Below are 20,373 nucleotides of genomic sequence, written 5' to 3' on the forward strand. Positions count from 1 at the left end.
TCTTTTCCTTTAATTTTCCTAGTAATTGTTCATTTTGGAAAATCCCAGCTCATTCTTTTATAAATTAAGGGTCTGAGGAGAGAGCAAAGTGTCTGAGAGACCAGGCCAGTGGTGTGTGAGAGTGTTGTGTGTATGTGTGTGTGTGTGTAAGATAGGACTTCTCACCTTCCTGTGTTGAAGGACCTGTTTTTCTTTTTTATTTCCAATCCACTGTGGAGCTATACTTTGTAAATTATAATAAAAACACATTACCAAAAATAAATATTAAAAATTAAAAGAGAGGTACCAAATATGAGCCCTAATTTTTATGATTATATTAAACAAACATAAAATTACTCTGTCAGATTGCTATAAAACTTCCTAAATTTTTGCTTGCGATTGTTCTATTATCTTGCCTGGACTGGTAAATCCAATTCACAGACAGCCCCCAGTCCATGGACCAGGCGTTGAGTTCTTGGGTGTAGGGCAGGGAGGAGGGAGGTATGAAAGCTCAGGAAGCAGGTGGCCTGTGGGGACGACTGGAGATGTTTTCACTTTTTAGAAGGGGGCGACTCATTTACAGAGGGCGTGGCGGGGGCTTAGGGTCGGGGGTGCTTCCTGATTGACCAGTGAAGACCCTGTGCTTCTAGATGGTGTGTGCCTCTCAGTCATCCTGGCAGAACCAAGGAGGCAAAGGGGAGGGGACCCTGGTGTATTCTGACTGTGGATTTTGACTGGTGATGACAGAGACAGGAGGATGAGGAAGACGAAGGGTTGGGTTGGGAGGAGGGAAGGGAGAAAACGGAGTAGAAGACAAGTGAGAAAAAAGGCTAGCATGGGTTGCCTTATCCACTGTCTTTACCCAGAGCAGAACCACAGGTAATTAAGCTCCCGAAGACAAGTGGACTGATTAACTTCCATGACGTTTGTATTTTGGAGGTAGACCAGGCTTTTAGAACTTTCATGTAATAGATAGCTAGTGAGAAGCAGCCGCATAGCACAGGGAGATCAGCTCATGGTTTGTGACCACTTAGAGGGGTGGGATAGGGAGGGGGGGAGGGAGATGCAAGAGGGAGGGGATATGGGGATATATGTATACATATAGCTGATTCACTTTGTTATACAGCAGAAACTAACAACATTGTAAAGCAATTATACTCCAATAAAGATGATTAAAAAAAAAAACTTTCATGTACTTGCAAATCGCCTGGAGATCTTATTGAAATGCAGATTCTGATTCAGCAGATCTGGGCATCTGCATTTCTAATAAGCTCAAGGGGAAATGCAAGATGTTTGCAGCTCTGAGGGACCAAGAGTGCTCTGAACAAGCAGACTTCTTGCTAGGGGAGGAGGGTACCAGAGTTGCTAACTCGGACCTCACTCCCCATGATTCCAGTGCAGAGGCCTGCAAGCTGGGGCCAGGGCCTCACAGGAGCAAACATATAAATCCTTCACTGAGCACTCTGGCTGTGGACTGGACTGGGACTCCCTTCCCTTCCCACCCCCTGCCCCGGCAACTCTACCCTTTCCTCGCCCTCTCATCTCCCTCATCAACAGTCAGGTCCACAGGGAGTCCATTCTCCTTGAATAAACCAGACCAAATTATCAGGCAGCCCAAATGATCACTACTGATGAATAATATGAAACAAATCGATACACCTTTATTAACAAATAGACTCTACAACCATGTATCTTTTTAAACGCGTAAGGGGTAACAGAGTTTTCTGATGTGCTCCACAAATGGGGCTTCTGGCTGCTGGGCTGGGGAACTGGAGGACCACAGAAGAGGCTGGGGTCCCCTGGTCTCCTGGGGAGCGCTGGGGGCTGCGGATGGCTGTGTGTCTTGGGGGAAGGAGATGCCATCACTAGCAGAGGACCCCCTCGCAGTCACCAACGGGATCTTGCTGGGTCCTGCTTCTTCTGTTCAGCCCCTTGGTTGGAACCTCACTGAGCTGAGGGCGTCTCACCTCAGCGTAGATGACAGAAATGTCCTGTGGGAGAGTCAGGTCAGGGTGAGGAAGCAGACGTCACACAGAGAATGAGCAAAGAGCAGGGGTCCCATCTCACTGTTTCCCGCCGGGCTGACTGGGCAGGCCTGGCTGTGGGGAAGAGCAGCAGTAAGGTTAGGGCACTGGGTTCATGGGGTGTCCCCTTCCCGCCTCCTCGTGGCACCTTCCTCCAGAGAGCATGGGCCGGCCAGGGTGGGGGGCTGCTCCCTCTTTTACTTCTCAGGGCTTCTCACCCTCAAGCTGAAAGCAGGTGGGCCTGGGAATCAGGAGACCCCAGCTGTGTGACCGCAGGCCAGTCACTTGGCCTCTGAGTCTCAGCTGCTTCAACCAGGAAAGGGTGGTGGTGTTGACAGTGACTGCCTTGCAGGATTACGGTGTGAAGCAAGAGATAAGAAGATGCCCAAGATACTTCTAGAATAACTCCTCCTTTAGACAGCCACTCTGCACCAGGCAACCATTTAGCTGTGAAAATTATATAGCTGATCTATCTAGTATACTGCTAACAGAACTATAATTCTGTATATCCAGTCTCACATCAGTCTTGCCAAGTAGGGGGTATTGATGCCTTCTCACAGTGGGAAGAGAAAACTGAGGCTCAGCGAGGTGAATAACTCTCCACAGTCACTTCCATAAGAAGTGGAACCGTAGGCAAATATTGAATCTTTGTGAACGTGAAGCATTCTCCCACTGATAAAAGATCCAGTCTCCCCTCTTCTATGCATCTTGGAACGTAACGGCTCTCCTTACTCTGGGTTTCAGATCCCTGCACCCACCCAACAGGGAAAGCCTGCTCAGAGCTTGAGCTGCAAGCACTGTCCCAGACCCCACCCCTGCCCCGCATCATGCCTTCACCCTTGTTGCCTGCTAGGATTAAAAGGATCACATTTTCTTATTTTCCTTATTTTGCTAATGAAAACCATAGAGTCTGAGGTTGGCTTCATTTTTCCTTTCTTATGTTTAAGTCCTCATTGTGACTCTTCTCAGGAAGGAACTGGACCCACGTGGGCTTTCCCATCTGCTTGGCAATGCTCTGGCCAGCAACCGGTCAGGTCCTGGGAGAAGTGTCCTGAGTCCAAGAGACTTCCTGGCTGTCCACTTTCCCTAGTGCCCTTTATGGGTGGGAGCAGAGTCCCTAGACTGACTCAGATCCATTTGACAGACCAGGAATTGAAATCTCAGCACAGGTGAGACATAAAACAAGCTCCCTATTTTTGAACACCTATTGCATACCAGACAATCTTTATGGATTCTAGAACCCAGGTTCTATTCCTAGCCATTCATAATAATCTTACAAAGTAGGCATTATCTACACTTTACAGATTAGGCTCGGAGAGCTTAAATAACTTGCCCACAGGCACACAGTGAGTACAGAGAATCAAGTTTTGAACTCAAGTCTGACTGACTCCACATTCCACAGAACTCAATTCTGACTGACTCCCGCATTCCTCTCATGATTCCACGTTGCCTGTTTGTCTGTTAGAGCGTGGACTAGCCTTCCCCGTGCCTGCCGTCTTGACTCTGGTATCGGTGGCCGGGGTTCATGGTCTTTATGGCTTCCTCTTAGAGCTGAGGCTGCCCTGTTTAGACTTACCCTCAGGGTCAAAGACAAACTGTATCATTCTTTTTCTGTTTTTCCCTTGTTGCTCCACAATGCTCAGAAAAGGGCAAAAAAAAAAAAAAAAAATTCCTCCCTGGTTGGGATGGTAACAGTGGAGGTGTGGTGGAGATGATGTAGATGATGGTGATTATGGTGGACAGAGCGCTGTTTGTGGTGATGGTGGTAGTGAAGGAGGAAATGATGGTGGTGGTGGTGAAGGTGGCCGTGGTCAGGGTGTTGTTGGTGGTCATGGTGATGTTGGTGGTCAGGGTGATGTTGGTGGTCAGGGGGATGATGGTGGTCAGGGTGATGACAGTTGTCATGGTGATGATGGTGGTAGTGATACCTCACCCTAGGCCCCAAACTTCCCCTTTACATTAGCAAAGATGTCAAGTTTGACCCGAGATCACTCACCTTTCACTCTCCTTTGGGATCGTACGTACCACAGAGCAGATAACCCCTTCATCGTTCTCATTCTGGCAATGAACTGAAAGAAGGAGCGCAGCTGCAGCTTGAATAGGACCCACCTGCTCTCCCACCTCAAGACCTAGAAACACTTACGGAGGGAAGCTAATTAGGGGCTGTTATGGTGATAGATAACTGGCAGTGGGAAGCAGTTATTAATGTGGGATATCCATCTTGGTAGGAGGTGCCTGACCCCTGCAGCAGATTCTAGCAGCTTCCCCAGCCCTGACATTGTTTAAACTAGAGGTTGGCAATCTTTTTCTGTAAAAAAGGTAGTGAATATTTTAGGTTTTGCAAATACCTGTCTCTGTAGTGTGATAGCAGCCACACATGACACATACACAACGCTCTTCACAAAAATACTTGGTGGACCAGACTTGACCCATGGTCAGATTTGCTAACCCTGGGTCTCCACCTCCCTCTTGGGGGCTGGGATCCCTTCCTGCTTCCCTCTCCCACCACCAGCTCCATGCACTGGCCCCTTAAGCTCTCCCCAGAAGCCATCTGTTGCCTTCCCCAGATGACTCTGATTCCTGAGACTCGGGCTCATGAGGCCTTCTTTCTCATGACTCCCCTTAAGAGGCCTTTCTCTGCCTTTATGGACAGACACTGGTGCTACTGCAAGTCCTTACCATTGACATACAGTAGGTGTTCCTCTCCACCTGTGGCTGGGGGCAGATTCCGGGGTGGAAGGGGCCCTAGGAGATGCAAAGGCACAATTCACTGAACGCCCTCAGAGAGCAGAGTGGGCAGCGGGGACAGAGAGGCTGAGAGAAAGAATGTCAGTTACCTTTAAAAATTGTATAAAATCACCTTTAAAAATTGTATAAAAAATTAAACTAAAAAAAAAAAAGAATGCCAGCAGAGGTTGCTGGAGGTCTGAGGCTGGTTTGTTAATGAGGGTTAATTCACAGGTCTGGACACGGTTAACTTTTTTTTTTTTTTTTTTTGCTGTATGCGGGCCTCTCACTGTTGTGGCCTCTCCCGTTGCGGAGCACAGGCTCCGGACGCGCAGGCTCAGCGACCATGGCTCCAGCCGCTCCGCGGCATGTGGGATCTTCCCAGACCGGGGCACGAAGCCGTGTCCCCTGCATTGGCAGGCGGACCCTCAACCACTGCGCCACCAGGGAAGCCCTGGACACGGTTAACTTTTATAGGATGTTTCCTTTGAAAAATACCCCAGAGGGGAGGATGGCTCCATGGGAATCACAAACTGGGAGGAAGCAGGGTCAGAAAGGATGGGTCACATCCTTGCATCGAAAGGGCTCAGACCCACCAGTCAGGCTGCTTTTCAGAAGGAGGAAAAGCTAATAACTTTGACAACATACCATGTGCCAGAAACAGGGCCAGGGAATTCAAATACAGCGTCTACTTAATAGCAAACCTCCTTACCCAGGGACAAGCACAGAGCTGGATGTCACAAAAGCCCCCCTACCTAAATCTTTGGTGTCCGATGTTCTTCACAACCACCTTGCAAAGGTTGATACTGTGATTTCCATGTTTTAGATGAGGCGACTGAGGTCGGGAGAGCTGACTTCTTCGAGGTCACGCAGAAAGTGGTGGAGACAGAACCTTAATCCAGTGTGTACACTTCTTCTCCACGAGCATGCTGCCTCTGTGAAAGCAGGCGTTTCCAGGACTTTAAAAATTAGCTCTTGGGATAGGAATTGGGTCACAGGTGGACGTTGGGTCACCTGGCTCATGCCTGGTGTCCAAGAAATATTCATTAGCTCTAACAGCAAGAACGCATCAGAGTTGCCAGGTAGCACCTTGGGACATGGCTCCTCCTGTGAAACCAAGAGGGCGTTTGTGGAGACTCAGAGAGGCCTCTGATGCTCGTTTGTCAAGGCTGTGTTTCTGAGTCTCCATTCGCGAAGAGCTCTGTGACTTTGATGGAGCTGTGTTTTATGGGAGGTGTGACAGTGGGAAATGAGATGAACACTTTTAAGCAAACAACCAGCACTTGCACACTTAGGTAACTGCTACTTCGAAGTAGACCTCCTGTATGACCACATCCTTGTCCTAGTAATTCCATAATTGGTCAAAATGTCTTGAACCTTGCCTTCAGAGATACAGTCTGTGGAATATCTTCAGTGGTGGCACATTTGTGTTTGCTGAGGAACGGATATGCTGTCTGGAAATGGTTAAGGGTCTTCTAAAGCTGGGCATGAAGAAAAAAGCTGTTGGACTGTGTTTCTTGTGTGGCTATGGAATTGGGCCTGAAGGTGGTTTTCTGAGTGACATTCTAAGGAAGGGTGTGTGCCCCTGAGCTTCTGAGATGATAGGCCCACCACCAGGAGTCTTATTTTCATGAGAGACAGGTTCCTTAACAAAATGGAGCCCAGGTGCTCCCAGACTGGCAGTAGGGGCGGGGTAGGGGAGTGGGAATGGGTGGGGAGGCAAAATCGCCACATGAAGAGGGACGCTTCTTTGTTCCCTGTGAAAGGCATCTTCCTCTTGAAGATCTTTCACCAGTGACTGTTCCTCCACCATCTTGTTTGGGCCTGGGAGGGAGATGGCTGTACTGTGTTGCTTTGCCTTTAACTCTCTGACCCAGAGGTGAGTGGACAGAAACACCCATGCTATTGAGACCAGGCTGGTTTTATGACAGGTGCAGAGACGGTAGAATTCACAGACCTTCAGTTCATGGTCCCCTACTCCAGCTGCTTCCTCATCTAACTCTGGGCCTGGCTCCATCTTTCTCCCACTGCACAGGTATACCTTAAAGCAACTCTGGCCTGCCTTCAAGAAATCTAGACTCAAGACTAAAGGAAAGGAGAGATGAGAAGTTAGATGGACAAAGGCTGCTAAATTAAAAAGGGGAGAGGAAGTCGGAGCCTGGCTCAAGCCCTAACTGGGGTGCCTGGTGAGGTAGTGGGTCTAGGGCTGGGGAGAGATGCTTTCAGGTATCCTGGCTGATGGTCAGGGAAGACTACTTGGATTGCAGGACTGGGTGGTCTTCCTCAAAGAACAGTCTGGCTTAGCTCTCAGAACTCATCCCAAATTCCTTAACTGAGGGAGCTGCCAACTTGAAAAAGCAAATCTAGCCGGAGGTCTATGAGAACAATTACTTTTGCCCTTGGCAAGTGGAAAATAAAAATATTGCCCCCAGGGAGGAAGAAGCAGGTGGATTTGAAGCCCTAGGAATAAACCGGCACCAGATAGCTTTGGCGCTGGGAGCCATTCCCTTCAACATAGTCCCAGGCAAACAAGGGGTAGAATAAACTTGTAGCCACCAAAGGTGATTGCTTTGAAAGCCAACATTCGTGCTTAATTATCATGACTGTGACAGGAAGAAGAGGAGAGTCAGGGATTTCAAAACCAATAGGTGACCTAGAAATGCCATTTATCTGATTATTTTCACTTATTTCTCTCTATAGAATTCTCTCCCTATAGAATTTCTCTCATCTGAATTTTAGCTAAACTTTTGGCCTTTCGCTGCTGTGGCCTCTCCCGTTGCGGAGCACAGGCTCCGGACGCGCAGGCTCAGCGGCCATGGCTCACGGGCCCAGCTGCTCTGCGGCATGCGGGGTCTTCCCGGACCGGGGCACGAACCCGTGTCCCCTGCATCGGCAGGCGGACTCTCAACCACTGCGCCACCAGGGAAGCCCTTAGCTAAACTTTTTATGACTCTGATCAGAGGAATTACAGAATGGATAACAGGAGCAAAGGCAGTTTGGGAACCTGCCGGGGTGATGCACTCAGAACAGAATGAGAATGTACTGAGCACCCACTCAGTGCCAGGCTAATAATCAGGTATGAGACAGATGTCGCCTCACTACCTCAGACCTTACAACATCCCAAGAGGGAGACATTTAGTGAAACCTGAAAGAAGCTGGCCCAAGGTTACTGAATTAGCAAATAGCAGTGCTGGGACCGGGCTATTCCCCAGTGCTCTCCACCACACTTCCTTCCTGATGAGTTGACAGCCATGGACTCTCACCCAGGGCACACCACGGCACAGAAGTGTGTACACGTGAGCATGCACGTGCACTGGAGTTCTCACGTCTTCTTTCTCCTCCGCTAAGCAGACCGGAGCTCTGCTGACTTTAACAAGAGAACTGGAGGCCTTGGATTTGTTCAGTATATTCACAGCCACAGACTGTCTCCCAAATGTGAAGGACGTTGATCTACACCTCGTTTGGCTTGTAAGAAATCCTGTTTGTGCCTTTATTCATGCCCCAGTGGGCAGGAGTGTGTCTGTGCGCTCTCTGGGTGATTGGGTGTGTGAGACACGGTGTCTGTGAGCTCTGGAAGCTGTAAGTGTCCCTCCTGGGGCCCCTTTGTATGACGTGTGAAGAAAAGTCCCTCCTCCTCCCAATACCCAGAAGTAAGCAGTTGGTCCTGTCAGCCTCTGGCTTTCCAATGGCTGGGCTGTACCTGGCATAGGGATTGGGCAATCAAGAAAGCCAGAAAGAGTTACTGACCGGTTTTTCTCTGGGGTCTGAAATACCCTAGAAATGCAGCAGCAACGACCATCATGCCAAGCAGGCTTGCAGGCAACCAGGGAACCAGCCAGTTGTTGCTAGTGGGGACAGAGAAGACCCGAGGACCTGGGGGGTGAGTAGGGGTGACCATGAGCATTGAGGATGAAATTAACAAACGCACCCCAGACTGGCACAGGAGAGGCAGAGTGGTTGGCATTAGTGGGAACCCCCTGGCCTGACGGAGCCTTGCCAGTGGGAATGAGGGGTGGATCAAAGGATGTCCACATGGATGGGCAATTCCATGGAAGACCATGTGGCCCTCCCTCCACGGTGCCCCTCGCTCTCTGTGGACTTCATTGTTTCCCTGCCAGGTTCAGTGGACAGGTGCTCCAAGCGGGGTCCATGCTCAGTCAGTCATGCAGTGCCTGCTCTGTACCCAGCATGGCGGGAGGAACACAGAGGAGTGAGATCTGACCCTGGCCAGCTTGCTGGGGCTCACAGCCCAGTTGGGGGACAAGACTTACCATCCACGGAGAGTGTCTCAGGCTTGCTTGTCTCTTTGGAGACGCTGTTCTCAGCCTCACAGGTGTAGTCCCCAGCATCCTGCTCTGACATCACCGGGAAGAGGAAGGAGATGGCTCCACCATGGGGAGCCACGTGGTTCCGCAGGGTGTCCCCATTGAGGTAGAATGAGGATCGGAGGGGAGGAGCTCCACAACTCGGCTGGTGGGTCTCAAGGTGAGCAGAGGACGGGACACAGGAACCGGGGCAGCACACAGTTGGAAAGGTCAGCGGGACCCCCCGGGCTCCTCCCTTAGGAACCCCTCCCCACATTCCCAGGGGGCCCCACTGCCCAGGCCCCTGGGGAGGATCTCCCCGTCCTCCCCTCACCCTGACCTCCAGCTGGGGACTCTGTTTCTGGACCCAGCCACCCTCAAGGGCCGCCTCGCACCAGTAAAGCCCAGAGTCTCCCTCCTCGGCTGCTGGGATGCAGAGTTCTGGGTGGAGGCCCCTGTCCTGCAGGGTGTGGCCCTCCTTGTGCAAGGAGAAGAGGAGCTGCCAGGCTGACCTCTGGCTCCCCTCACCGGGGAGTGGGCTCCGGGCTCCCCCCGCGGAGCTCACGAGAGGGGTGGGCTCTCAGCACAGGAGGCAGGAAGAGCTCTGGGAAGAGGCAGCCCGCAGCTCAGGAGGGGAGCCCTGGACATCGAGGCCCCTGGAGTCTGAGGTGAGGTCTGAGCTTCGGCACATCCCGGGCCCTGCCCTGTGCCTGTGGGAAGTGCTGTCACTGTCTCCCAGCACCTGGCCTCTCATCCCACACACCAGCTCTGAACCGACTCCCACAGCCCTGAGCCCCTCTGGGGTCCCAGAAGGCCAGAGACAGAAGGGCCTTAAAGGTCACCTAGTGCCCAGAGGAGAAGGGTCTGGCTCAGGGTCTCAAGGGGGGCAGCATCAGGGCTGGTTCTTCCCTTTCCCCACAGGGCATCTTCCCCCCCTTCCCTGGCTCCAGACATGCCCCATGGGGGGGGGCAGGGCATGTGGACAGCATCCTGGACACCTCAGGGTCCTGCAGATTGGCCCAGCATCAGGGGAAGCCAGAGAGAGGGGCGTTGCCCAGAGCGCTGCTGACCTGTAAGACCAGACCCCTGAGCAGCACCCTTCCCGCTCCCCCCAGTCCCCCAAGTTGTGACTCACCTTGGACTTGAACTGTGACAGTCCTTGAGGTTCGTCTGCCCACATATTGCATGTATGTCACCTGTCCAGTGCAGCTGTACCGGCCACTGCTGTTCACTGTTGCTGTTCCCGTGGACAGAGTCTGGCTGTCCTTAGAGAGATGGAGGAATTTTCCGTCCCTGTAGAATTTCACCTGGGACAGCGCTGCGTTCCTCCTTCCCCAGCAGCGCAGAGTCAGGATATCCCCTTCAAACACGGGGTCTGGCTGCACTTGGAGGCTGAGCCAGGCTGTGAGACACAGAAGCAGGGTCACCCTGGAGCTGCAGGTCCCTCAGTCCCCCAGCCTAATGCCTCCCGCAGCCTAATGCCTCCCGCAGCCTAATGCCTCCCGCAGCCCTCCCTGGGATGGAGGCTCCTGGTCAGCTCCTTCACAGCTGCCACTGTCTCCCAGGCCTTCACGCCAGCCCACGGCCCGGGCTTCTGCTTTCCTGCACCCCTCCTTCCTCTCTCCTTCCTCTGCCCTTCTCCTCTATTCCCCCCTCCCCTCCCCTCCTCTCCCTGTGCCTTCTCTCTGGCCTCTTTCCCTCCTACCCTCCTTGTCTCTTTTTTTTTTTTTTTGGCTGTGACCAGAGATCTAACCCATGCCCCCTGCGGTGGAAGCGCGGAGCCTTAACCGCTGGACCTCCAGGGAAGTCCCCCTCCTTGTCTCCTTTTATACTGCATTTTCCTCCGCCACCTTGACAAGCCTGAGTCAAGTTGGATTCCTTCCATCTATTGTTCTGCTTCATTCCTCCTTATTAGATTCTCACTCCCCTAGATGGGTTTCTTTTCCTCTGGTGGCTCCAGTGCAGCTCTTTCTTCAGCGTCCACCTCTGATGGGAGCTGCACCCCTGTCCACCAGAGAGGAGCTGGAGGGGTGGGTGTTGGACGTGCCACGGCCTGGGCTCGCTCCCTCCTGCTTCCCTCATCAGGTTTCCCCAGGCCCAACCTCCATCGGCACTCCCAGCAGTGAGGTTCATTTCCACCACAGTCATGGTGCAGGAGCTGTCATTTCTGTCCTCATTTCTAAAATGCATTTTATGTCCTGACATGGACAAGAAAAGAGCTCCTGGGGACCCAGCATCACCTGCAGGGCAATCCCAGGCTGGCCTGGCCCCAGGACATACTCCTTTGATCCCAGACAGCCTCAGAAGCCTGGGAGTAGTGATGAGTAATCAGACAGGGAGCCCTGAGGAGAGTCCCAGAACATCCTGCCTTTGTCTGGATCCACCTGGATCCCTAGACCCCATTCCCCTCCCCCTACACTAGGGAATGATGCTCACAGCCCAGCTGAATAATGGGTCTTGCTTCCCTGGCTGCTCTTTTTAGCAGCACTAACTACTGGTTTAGATTTCCCTCCCTGGCGTACACAGAACATGTCCTTGGAGGTCAAGAGGTTTCTAGGCCAGAGTTTCCACCTACTTGACAGAGGCTCCATGGAGTTCAGTGGGACAGGATGGGCGGGAGGGCAAAGGTAGCCAAGAGAGAAAGAAGGAAGATCCCCAGAGAAAGATGCCTGCTTCTTTGAACATTAGAGGGATGGAAGGGAGTCCAGAGCCTTGATGAATGGAGGTTACAGGAGCTCCAGAGCCACACTGAGAGGAGGAGATTGAAGCCATTGCTACTTGTAAGGGAGCCGGACAGTGGCTGAGAGCCATTCTTCTGGGACTTGAGTCACCCTATAACTATCCTCGGCCTGAGAGAGTAGAGTGCTGGGTTTTTCCTCTTCCTGGGCATTAGTGAAGACTCCTGAGGAAGAAGCCTAGGCAGGTGCTGCTCTGAAGATGTTTCTGGGGGACCCAATGGCCCTGACTTTTCCCCGTCCATTAAGTTTTGGCCCAGAGACACACTTGGAAATGAAAGAGACATAGACAAGACTCACCAGTTTTCCCTACGCAGGGAACTGCAAGAGAACAAAGTGATAGAATTCGATTAAGTAGCAGAAAAAGCTTTCTGACAAGGAGGACTGTCACCTTATAAATGGGTGCTAACATCCATTCAACCAGTCAACCACCCAGCCCCCTAAGCACCTAACTATCTAAGCTGCCCAACCGCTCAGTCACCCAGCCACTCAACACCCAGCCACCCAACTATCTAACCACTTAACCACCCAGTCACCCAGACATCCAGCCACCCAGCCACTCAGCCACTCAACTTTTACGGTGGACCTGCTGCCCAGAATCCTTTACCCTATCTCAGTTCAAATGCCACCTCCTTAAACAGGTCTTGCTGGGGGACCCCAGTCAAAAGAATTCTCTTCCGTCACTATCACAATACCCTATTGTATTACCATCAGAGCACTTATCACCGTTTGAAATTATCTTATCATTAAATTGCCTACTTGTTATCACCTGTCTCCCTCTGTCTAGAATGTAAGTCCCATGAGACCAGGTACTCTGCCTGTCTTGTTCACTGCGGTGTTACCTATGCCTAGTGCCTGTGCCTGGATCGTGGTCTGTGTTTAATAAGCATATACTGAATAAATGCATGAATGCTTTCCTTTGTGCCCACTCATGCGGGGCAGGGAACAAAAATAGAAAACATAGGACTAGATTCTTACACTAATGTGCCGAGGGTCCAATTTACACCTCCAGAAGAACTCAGACAGCAAAGGCAGGACCTGATTCCTGTGGTCCATCTGTCCACAGAGCTCTGGGGAATAGAGTATGGGAGTGATCAGAGGAAAGAGGTGAGATTTCCCTGGAGGTCGTGGGACGTGGACGGGCAGCTCGGACGGATAAGAGAAGCATCAGCGGGCCAGCGCATCACACACCGTGTCTCACCTTGTATGCATTGCACTAATGCTTCTAGAGGAACCAATGTTTGAGGAGAACAGGTGGCCAGGAAAGAGAAGCCAAACCACAAAATGATGACAGATGAAGTGAGGCAGGTGTGATCAGTCCAAGGGATGGAGGACCCTATATTGAGGGGCACAGTTGTATATAAAGCAGTGGAGCGTATTCTGGGCTTTGGGGCAAGGGGTGAAAGGATGAATGGTGTGGGGCTGAGTGCAGCCAGTCCAGCCTGTCCCCAGGCATTTACCTGTGCCCTTCATTGTTGGGTGCTGTGCAGATCCCTGAGAAATGCAAGAATGGCCTTGGAGGGGGTGGGTGAAGACCCCCTCAGCAGATGTTTGGCATGTTCATTCACAGGCTGTCATCCTTGCTGTCCACGTGACCTGGGACACATTCTCTACCTACTCAGGTTAGCTCATCTGCAGGTTCTCAGTGTGTGCAGAATCTCTTTCTTATCATCCCTCCATCCCTGCATGTCTAAACATATCTTCTATGAGCTTGGTGTAGTGGAGAGCATGCAGGCTTTGGAACCAGACGACCTGGACTAGACTCATGAATCCGTCTCTTTCTATGTGACCTTGGACAAGTTGTTTAATGTTCAAGAGCCTCCAGTTCCTGGTTCTGTCTGCATAACAGAAAAGATAATAGTCATTTTTCCCTTACAGAGTAGTTACATAGATTGTATCAACCCTCTGCCTGGGAAGGTGGTTACTACATTGACTGAAAGCAGAAAGAAGGCCTGACCTCAGAGTGACTAAGTAAGACCTTACTGGGTAGTGATGCCTCCCCTTCCTTTCTCTTCTCCCCTGGAAAACGATTTTGCAGCTACAAAGCGATGAACAGACAGGGTTGAGGGGACTGACGCCTATAACAAGGGAGAAGGCATCCAGGGAGCATAGGCACTTCAAATGAGCTCGTGTCCCCAGATCCTGATGACTTGCTGTCCAGGGCACTGCAAGACCTTGGGGTTGTGACTGCAGGATCACAGTGTATAATCAAGACAGCCGCCAACTGGGGACAGAGTGGGCGACACCTCCCTACAGCAGTTCCTATAAAGAAGACCCGAGGGCCTCAGTGAGCTGCAGGCTGAAGATGTGACAGCGTGATGAGATAGCTGAGAGCTATCGTCATGCTAAGTCGCACAACAGAGTCCCGAATGATGCAGGGAGCAGCCCCACTGAGCTCGGCACTCAGGCCACTATGGGAGGGATGAGAAAGCCCAGCTCCTGGCCCACTGACAAAGCCCTCAAGATCAAGCAGACTAGGACAATGACCAGAGTCTGGAAAGCATTTCCTATTACAGGAATTGGGAGACATTTATCCGAGAAAGACGGGAGAGAGTACACAGGGATACACAGCGGCCTTCAAATACCTGATGGGCTAAGCTTAAAAGAAGGGAGAGACTTGTTACTTCATAGGGCAGAAGTGGAACCAATTCACGGAAGTTAGATCGGAGAGGCAGATTTCAGTTCAACATGAGGAACTATGTCACGGTCGAGTTCTACCACATCGGAACTTGCTCCTTTGTCAGGTGTGGCTGCCATGCAGCTGGGAGGGTCGTGCGTCACAGATGCTGTGTTTGCACATGGGGGGTGGGTTCCAGTATTGAGAGTGAAACTGGCTAATGCCCAGCTCAGAGGAAGATCAAGGTTCATCTCCTAAACTTGAAATACATCTTTAACGTACAGCCATGTACCAGCATGTTCAATGTCAGGGCTTCTAGCCTCTTGAACCCCTGATAGCCAATACTAATAATAGGCACCATTTATTGTGTGACCATGTCCTGCCAGGCACTTTACATGAATTTTATCTTCTAGTTTTACCTGATTAGAATCCAACTATACCCAGACTAGAGGTAGTGAGGTAGAATGGAGAAAGCACGGGGTTTGACATCATATGAACTTGGGTTTGCATTGTTACCAGGGTAATTGTGCTCTTGTTAGCAGCGTAATTCTAGGCAAGTTTCTTAAACATTTTTGAACCTCAGTTTCCTCAACTGTTTAATAGAGATAAAAAAAAAAAAACCCTGCCCTATAACGTCCTGAAGGTTAGATGAGATAATGTATGTACTACAAAGCAGGTATTCAGTGTTTTGTTTTCTCTGTCTCTCTGTCCACATCTGAGAGGAAATAGCAGCTTTACCTTCACGGTAACTCCGTTCCTACACACTTAGCCGTGGGGTCTGAATCTTAGGCTGGCTTTCTGGGGTCCTGAGCCTCAGGTGTGACTCAGTCCTGCCTGGGTTCCCCATACTCTGTCCACTAGTCAGCCAGTCACTGACTCTCCCTCCCTCTTCCTTTGCTCTCTCCCATCCAGATCCTGGGGTACACGCTGGGAAACTCTTAGACTTTATCTAGTCAAGTCCAAGGGCTGTTCCTTTCACAAGGAAGTGATTTGCCCTTGGCAACCTCTCCTCTGGGGTGTATCCGGGCACGAGGCCATCCTGTCCCTGCACTAACGTGAGCACTGACCTTCTCACTTGTCCAAACGGCCATTCATAGAACACACAGGGCAACACGGTGATGTCGGGGAAGGAAGAGCCCTGAGTGAAACAGGTGGTTTCTTCCCAGGGGATTAACGCCCACAAACTCTGTCTAGGAAGCAAGTGCATTTAGGAATGGTTTTGCTTTTCTGGTTCAATGAAAACAAACAAACTTCTGGGACCAAGTTTAAAACAAAAAGTGAGTCAACTCAGAAACCGTAAAGCACTATGTGCCCAGACTTGTTCCTTTTAAGTGTAGCAGGGGGACAGTAGATGAGCCTGAGCCGAGCCTGAGCCGAGCCTGAGCCGAGCCTGGGCCGAGCCTGAGCCGAGCCTGAGCCGAGCCTGAGCTGAGCCTGGGCCGAGCCTGAGCTGAGCCTGGGCCGAGCCTGAGCCGAGCCTGAGCCGAGCCTGAGGTGAGCCTGGGGGAGCCTGAGCGGAGCGTGAGATGAGCCTGAGCCGAGCGTGAGATGAGCCTGAGCCGAGCCTGAGCCGAGCCTGGAGGAACCTGAGCCGAGCCTGGGCCGAGCCTGAGCTGAGCCTGAGCCGAGCCTGAGCCGAGCCTGAGCCGAGCCTAGGGGAGCCTGAGCCGAGCCTGAGCCGAGCCTCGGCCGAGCCTGGGGGAGCCGAGGAACTCACCCCACAACAATCCTCTGCCTGGAGACCAGTCCCTGCAGTCACTGGCAGGGGCGACTGGCCCGGGGGTGCTCAGAGCAAGGAGAGTGGTATAGATTCAGAAGAATGGAATTGAACCTTCGTATCGGTCCCCATGGACCAGTCAGACCCAAATCAGAACACCCCCGCCACCCTCCACAATAGAGAGAGGGTGCAGGCAGAAGAAGAATGGTCAGTTTGAAGGGGGCTTTGGACACTTAGAGCATAAACCTCTTGACCAGGTGTGAAACCCAGTCATTGGTGACTGGTTCTAAGAAAAAGCTAAGGCTTCGGGGCTTCCCTGGTGGCGCAGTGGTTGAGAGTCTGCCTGCCGATGCAGGGGACACGGGTTCGTGCCCCGGTCCGGGAAGATCTCACATGCCGCGGAGTGCCATGGCCGCTGAGCCTGCGCGTCCGGAGCCTGTGCTCCGCAACACGAGAGGCCACAACAGTGAGAGGCTCGCGTACCGCAAAAAAAAAAAAAAAGCTGAGGCTTCATAAAAACGTATCTCCTTATAAAACCCCATGTTTTGCTCCTGTTGCTGACAGAAATGCACGGAATTGCTTTTTTCCCATTTCCCCGATCTCTTCTCTTACATTCTGGCAGCCTCCTTCCCTTCTATAATATCGTTTTCCTTTCAAAATAGCACTGATGGATATTTTAACCCGGTTTCACAGGGTAAAAGTGTCATTGGGTCTCAGCATGTGATTTTCTGCCTCCCTAAATTAGCTCTGATACATCGAAGGGTTGCCCTTCCAGGAGCCAGGAAAATGGGATAGGAAACACCAGGACTCCCCTACGTCTCCATGCCCATCACTCTCATCCCCATCACTCTCAGGCACGCCCATGTGCACGCACTTGTCTCAAGCTCCAGCCATAAACCCACTTGAACTAGGAAAGGTGAAATAAGGAACTTCGCGTCTTAGGAACGACTCACAGTCTTTGGTGCCCAGAAGAGGATGCTGGCGCTTGGTGACTTACCGAAGAGCAGCGCAACTGTCCAGAGCAGCATGGGGCCTGGCCTGGCGTGGAGGAGGGAACCCGGGGCAGACTGAAGGCAGGGGTGAGACTGGGAGGGACAGCATCTAGGCCACAGGCACAGGGGTGGGTGGGTGACCCCCTCTGACATGGGTGGTGTTAGTGCTTGATAATCTAAATACGGGAAGTGGGAAGAAACTTTAAAAGCTCAAATTGGTATTTCTTCTTTGGTAGAAGGAGTGTTACAACCAATGAATTTTCTTGACCGTAAAGCATAAAGGAGTCAGGTAAGCGACAAGCAAGCACTTTTGGATGCTCTCTCTGTGGTTTGAAAAAGCTTATGCTAGGAACTAGGGTGGGACAGGGCTGTGGAAAGACCCAGACACTGCCAGGATTTGCTTGACCTCAGCATCACTTAGTCTGGAAGGTAGCACAGCTCTAGAAACACTAAGATCATCCACTCCCCACCCCGAGTGACCTCTAGTTCTCCAAGGTACCCTCTTCTTCAAGGAGAAATGTGTCTGGACACTGCAATGAGGTAGAGAGGTGGAATCATGAAAAGAGTTCACAGGACTGTGAGGTCAGGAGAGAATCAGGGATTGATGAGGTTGGGGTAGAATGGGGCTGGAGGTTCTGAATCTGAGGCTTTAAGACTGTCAGGTTATTATTTTGAGAAGAATCATTCATTAAAAGACACCATTAGGAGAGTGAACAGGCAAGCCACAGGGTGGCAAGGTATTTTCAATACATATGGCTGACAAAGGACTCGTACCCAGAATATAAGAATTTCTACAAGTCAGTTAGAAAAAGACAGACCACCCACTAGAAAAATGGGCAATATTTTGGATAGGTACTTTACAAAAGCAGATATCCAAGCGCCCAATAAACACAGGATAAGGAACTTGACTTCATAAATCACTGTGGAAACGCAAACTTAAACTGCAGTGAGATACCACCACAACCCCCATAAGAATGGCCAAAACTATAGACAACCAAGTGCTGGTGAGGATGTGAAGCAACTAGAACTTGCGTACACTTCCACAGGGAACACAAATTGGTACAAACACTTTGGAGAACTGTGTGGCAGAATCTACTAAAACTGAACATATAGATGCCTGATGACTGAGCGTTTTCACTCCTACGTATATGCACACGTGTGGGCACCAAAAGACAGGTGCAAGAATGTTCATAGCAGCATCAGATTAAAAACTGGAAACTGCTGGTCTCTCAACAGAGAAGGAGGCCATCTCCCCAACCCGCACATCCTCTGAGGACTGAACATGTGAGTTTAAGGTGAAGCATGGAGAGGTGGGTAAGATACCAGGAAGCACTTTCTGACAGTAAGGTTGTTCCTGGAAGTCTTTGGGTGAGAAGTTTCATATACTGTAGTCTGGAATTTGCTGTGCTTACTGCTGAAAGCAGGAACAGACAGGGTGAATTTTCTAAGTTTTCTTGCCCGAGATTCTCTGATTCAGTGGAAATGGGAAACCAATCTGGCACTGCCAGGCAATTCTTTTGAGACTCCGTTGATTGGGAATGAGGTAAAAGGAGTGAGGAAGTAAAGTAGGAATCGAATATCTTGTTGGCTCAGCTCAATGTTAACACTTATACATTTTCCTCTCTTGTTCTCTTTCCAACAGATCTCCTGACTCTAGTTGTCTTTAACTTTGTTCAGCTGCAGGTCTAGAGGGTAACGTGGGCTACAGCTAAGGTAGGAGATGGGGCAACCACAAACAGTCTAGCTTGCAAGCACTCGAGGTGCTTTGCAGGCAGAACCCTTGAAGCCTCGGCCCCTGGCTGCTTCCGCTTTCACTGGGTTCCGGCAGCTTGAGTGCATGAAGCCTCCCCCACTTCTCGCTGTACCCCTGCAGAGTAAGATTTGGTTGTACCTTCAGAGGTGTTAGTGAAGTTGGTTCTCTGAGCTGAAATGGCTGCACATCATTTCTTGGGGACGAAGGTCACCCGAGGGAAGTAGGGTTGCTCCCAGGTTAGGATTCTTCCCAGACCCAGGCTCACCTTGAATCAAGGCGGGGATGGGCTGGCGGGATTAAAACCCATAATACTAATACTTTAAGGGAAATAAGGGGCTAAAAGGGGGTGGGGAGGGTAACAGAGGGGGGGTTCTCAGCCAGAAGGGGCTTGAAGCCCAGGGCCCCTCATTCCTCAGGGTGAGCTGGCAGGAGAGCAGTGGTAAGGGACAATGGCTTCTGGGGAATGGGAAGATTCAGCCCCACCCCTAGGAGGTAAGAAGGAAGGGCAGGGTAGATAGCAGGGGTTAGGGGCAGCTCTGGGTGTGGAGACAGCATGGTGGGCCCCAGAACCACCCACCTGAGCTTAAATCCTTGCTCTGGGTACTAATAGGCTGAGAGCTTGGTGAAGTTTTTAACCTCTCTGTACCGCAGAATCCTTAGTTCTAAAGTGGACAAACAATTACTCCTGCGTCATAGGGGTGTTAGGAAGTTTAAAGGAGATAAAACCTTGAGAAACACTTAGACAATGCTGTCTAGAACTTTCTGCGATGGTGGTGATGTTCTCTGGGCTGTCCAGTTCAGTAGTTACTAGCCACACGTAGCTACCTGTGGTTGCCTAGTGAGACTGAAATTTTGTTTTTAATTTTACTTAATTTCAATTTAAATAGCTAGTAAATCAACTATACTCCAATATAAAATAAAAATTAAATTAAAAAGTAAAAATAAATTTAAATAGCTACACGTGGCTAGTGGATGCCTTGAATATCGCAAGCGTAGCATAATGACTGGCAAGTGGGAAGTGCTTGATGATTAGCTACTGTTGTAAGGAAAAGAGTGCGGAAGCCTTGAGCTACCAGAGCCTTCCTCTCAACCTTAGTTTGTACTGGAAAGGCCCAAAGAGGTGAAGTAAATTGTGTAAAGTACTCGGCCATGAAGCCTGCTGGGATTGGAGCCACATCCCTAGCTGGGACTGGAGGCCTAGGGAAAGACTTGACATTATTTCTCTGAATTAGGTTCGAAAGAGAGAACTGAGGAGATTTATCAAAAGCCTAGAATTTAGGACAGGAGCTGTAAAGACCAGGAGTCCAGTGAAGATGGAGCCAGTCTGGGAATGAAGCTCTGGGCCTGGCTGTACTATGAGGCATCTGATCAACCTCTTCTCCTCTCCCTCCTAGAGACCTGGAGAGAACTTGGAAGGGCCAATGGGAAAGTTTGTGTCAGGTCTGCAGCGATCCCCTGTGGTTACATGGACAATTGCCTAGTGAGATCATCTTTATTAATAGCGAAAGGTCATTCTCTGTCCACC

At 50.8% G+C, this 20,373-nt stretch overlaps 1 protein-coding gene across 1 annotated transcript; it reads right to left on the reverse strand.

Moving 5' to 3' along the window:
- Positions 1–1,817: 1,817 nt before the first annotated feature.
- Positions 1,818–17,131, reverse strand: FCRL6 (Fc receptor like 6). Its single transcript, XM_070045069.1, is given in 12 exon segments — positions 1,818–1,970; positions 2,066–2,078; positions 3,697–3,931; positions 4,683–4,748; positions 8,478–8,603; positions 9,002–9,195; positions 9,236–9,283; positions 9,328–9,579; positions 9,581–9,638; positions 10,170–10,436; positions 12,070–12,090; positions 17,101–17,131. Coding segments are annotated over 12 exon segments (1,437 nt in total). The 3' UTR covers positions 1,818–1,844.
- Between the last annotated feature and the right edge of the window lie 3,242 nt (positions 17,132–20,373).

This window comes from Globicephala melas, chromosome 1, assembly GCF_963455315.2.
Source record: "Globicephala melas chromosome 1, mGloMel1.2, whole genome shotgun sequence".
NCBI lineage: Eukaryota > Metazoa > Chordata > Mammalia > Artiodactyla > Delphinidae > Globicephala > Globicephala melas.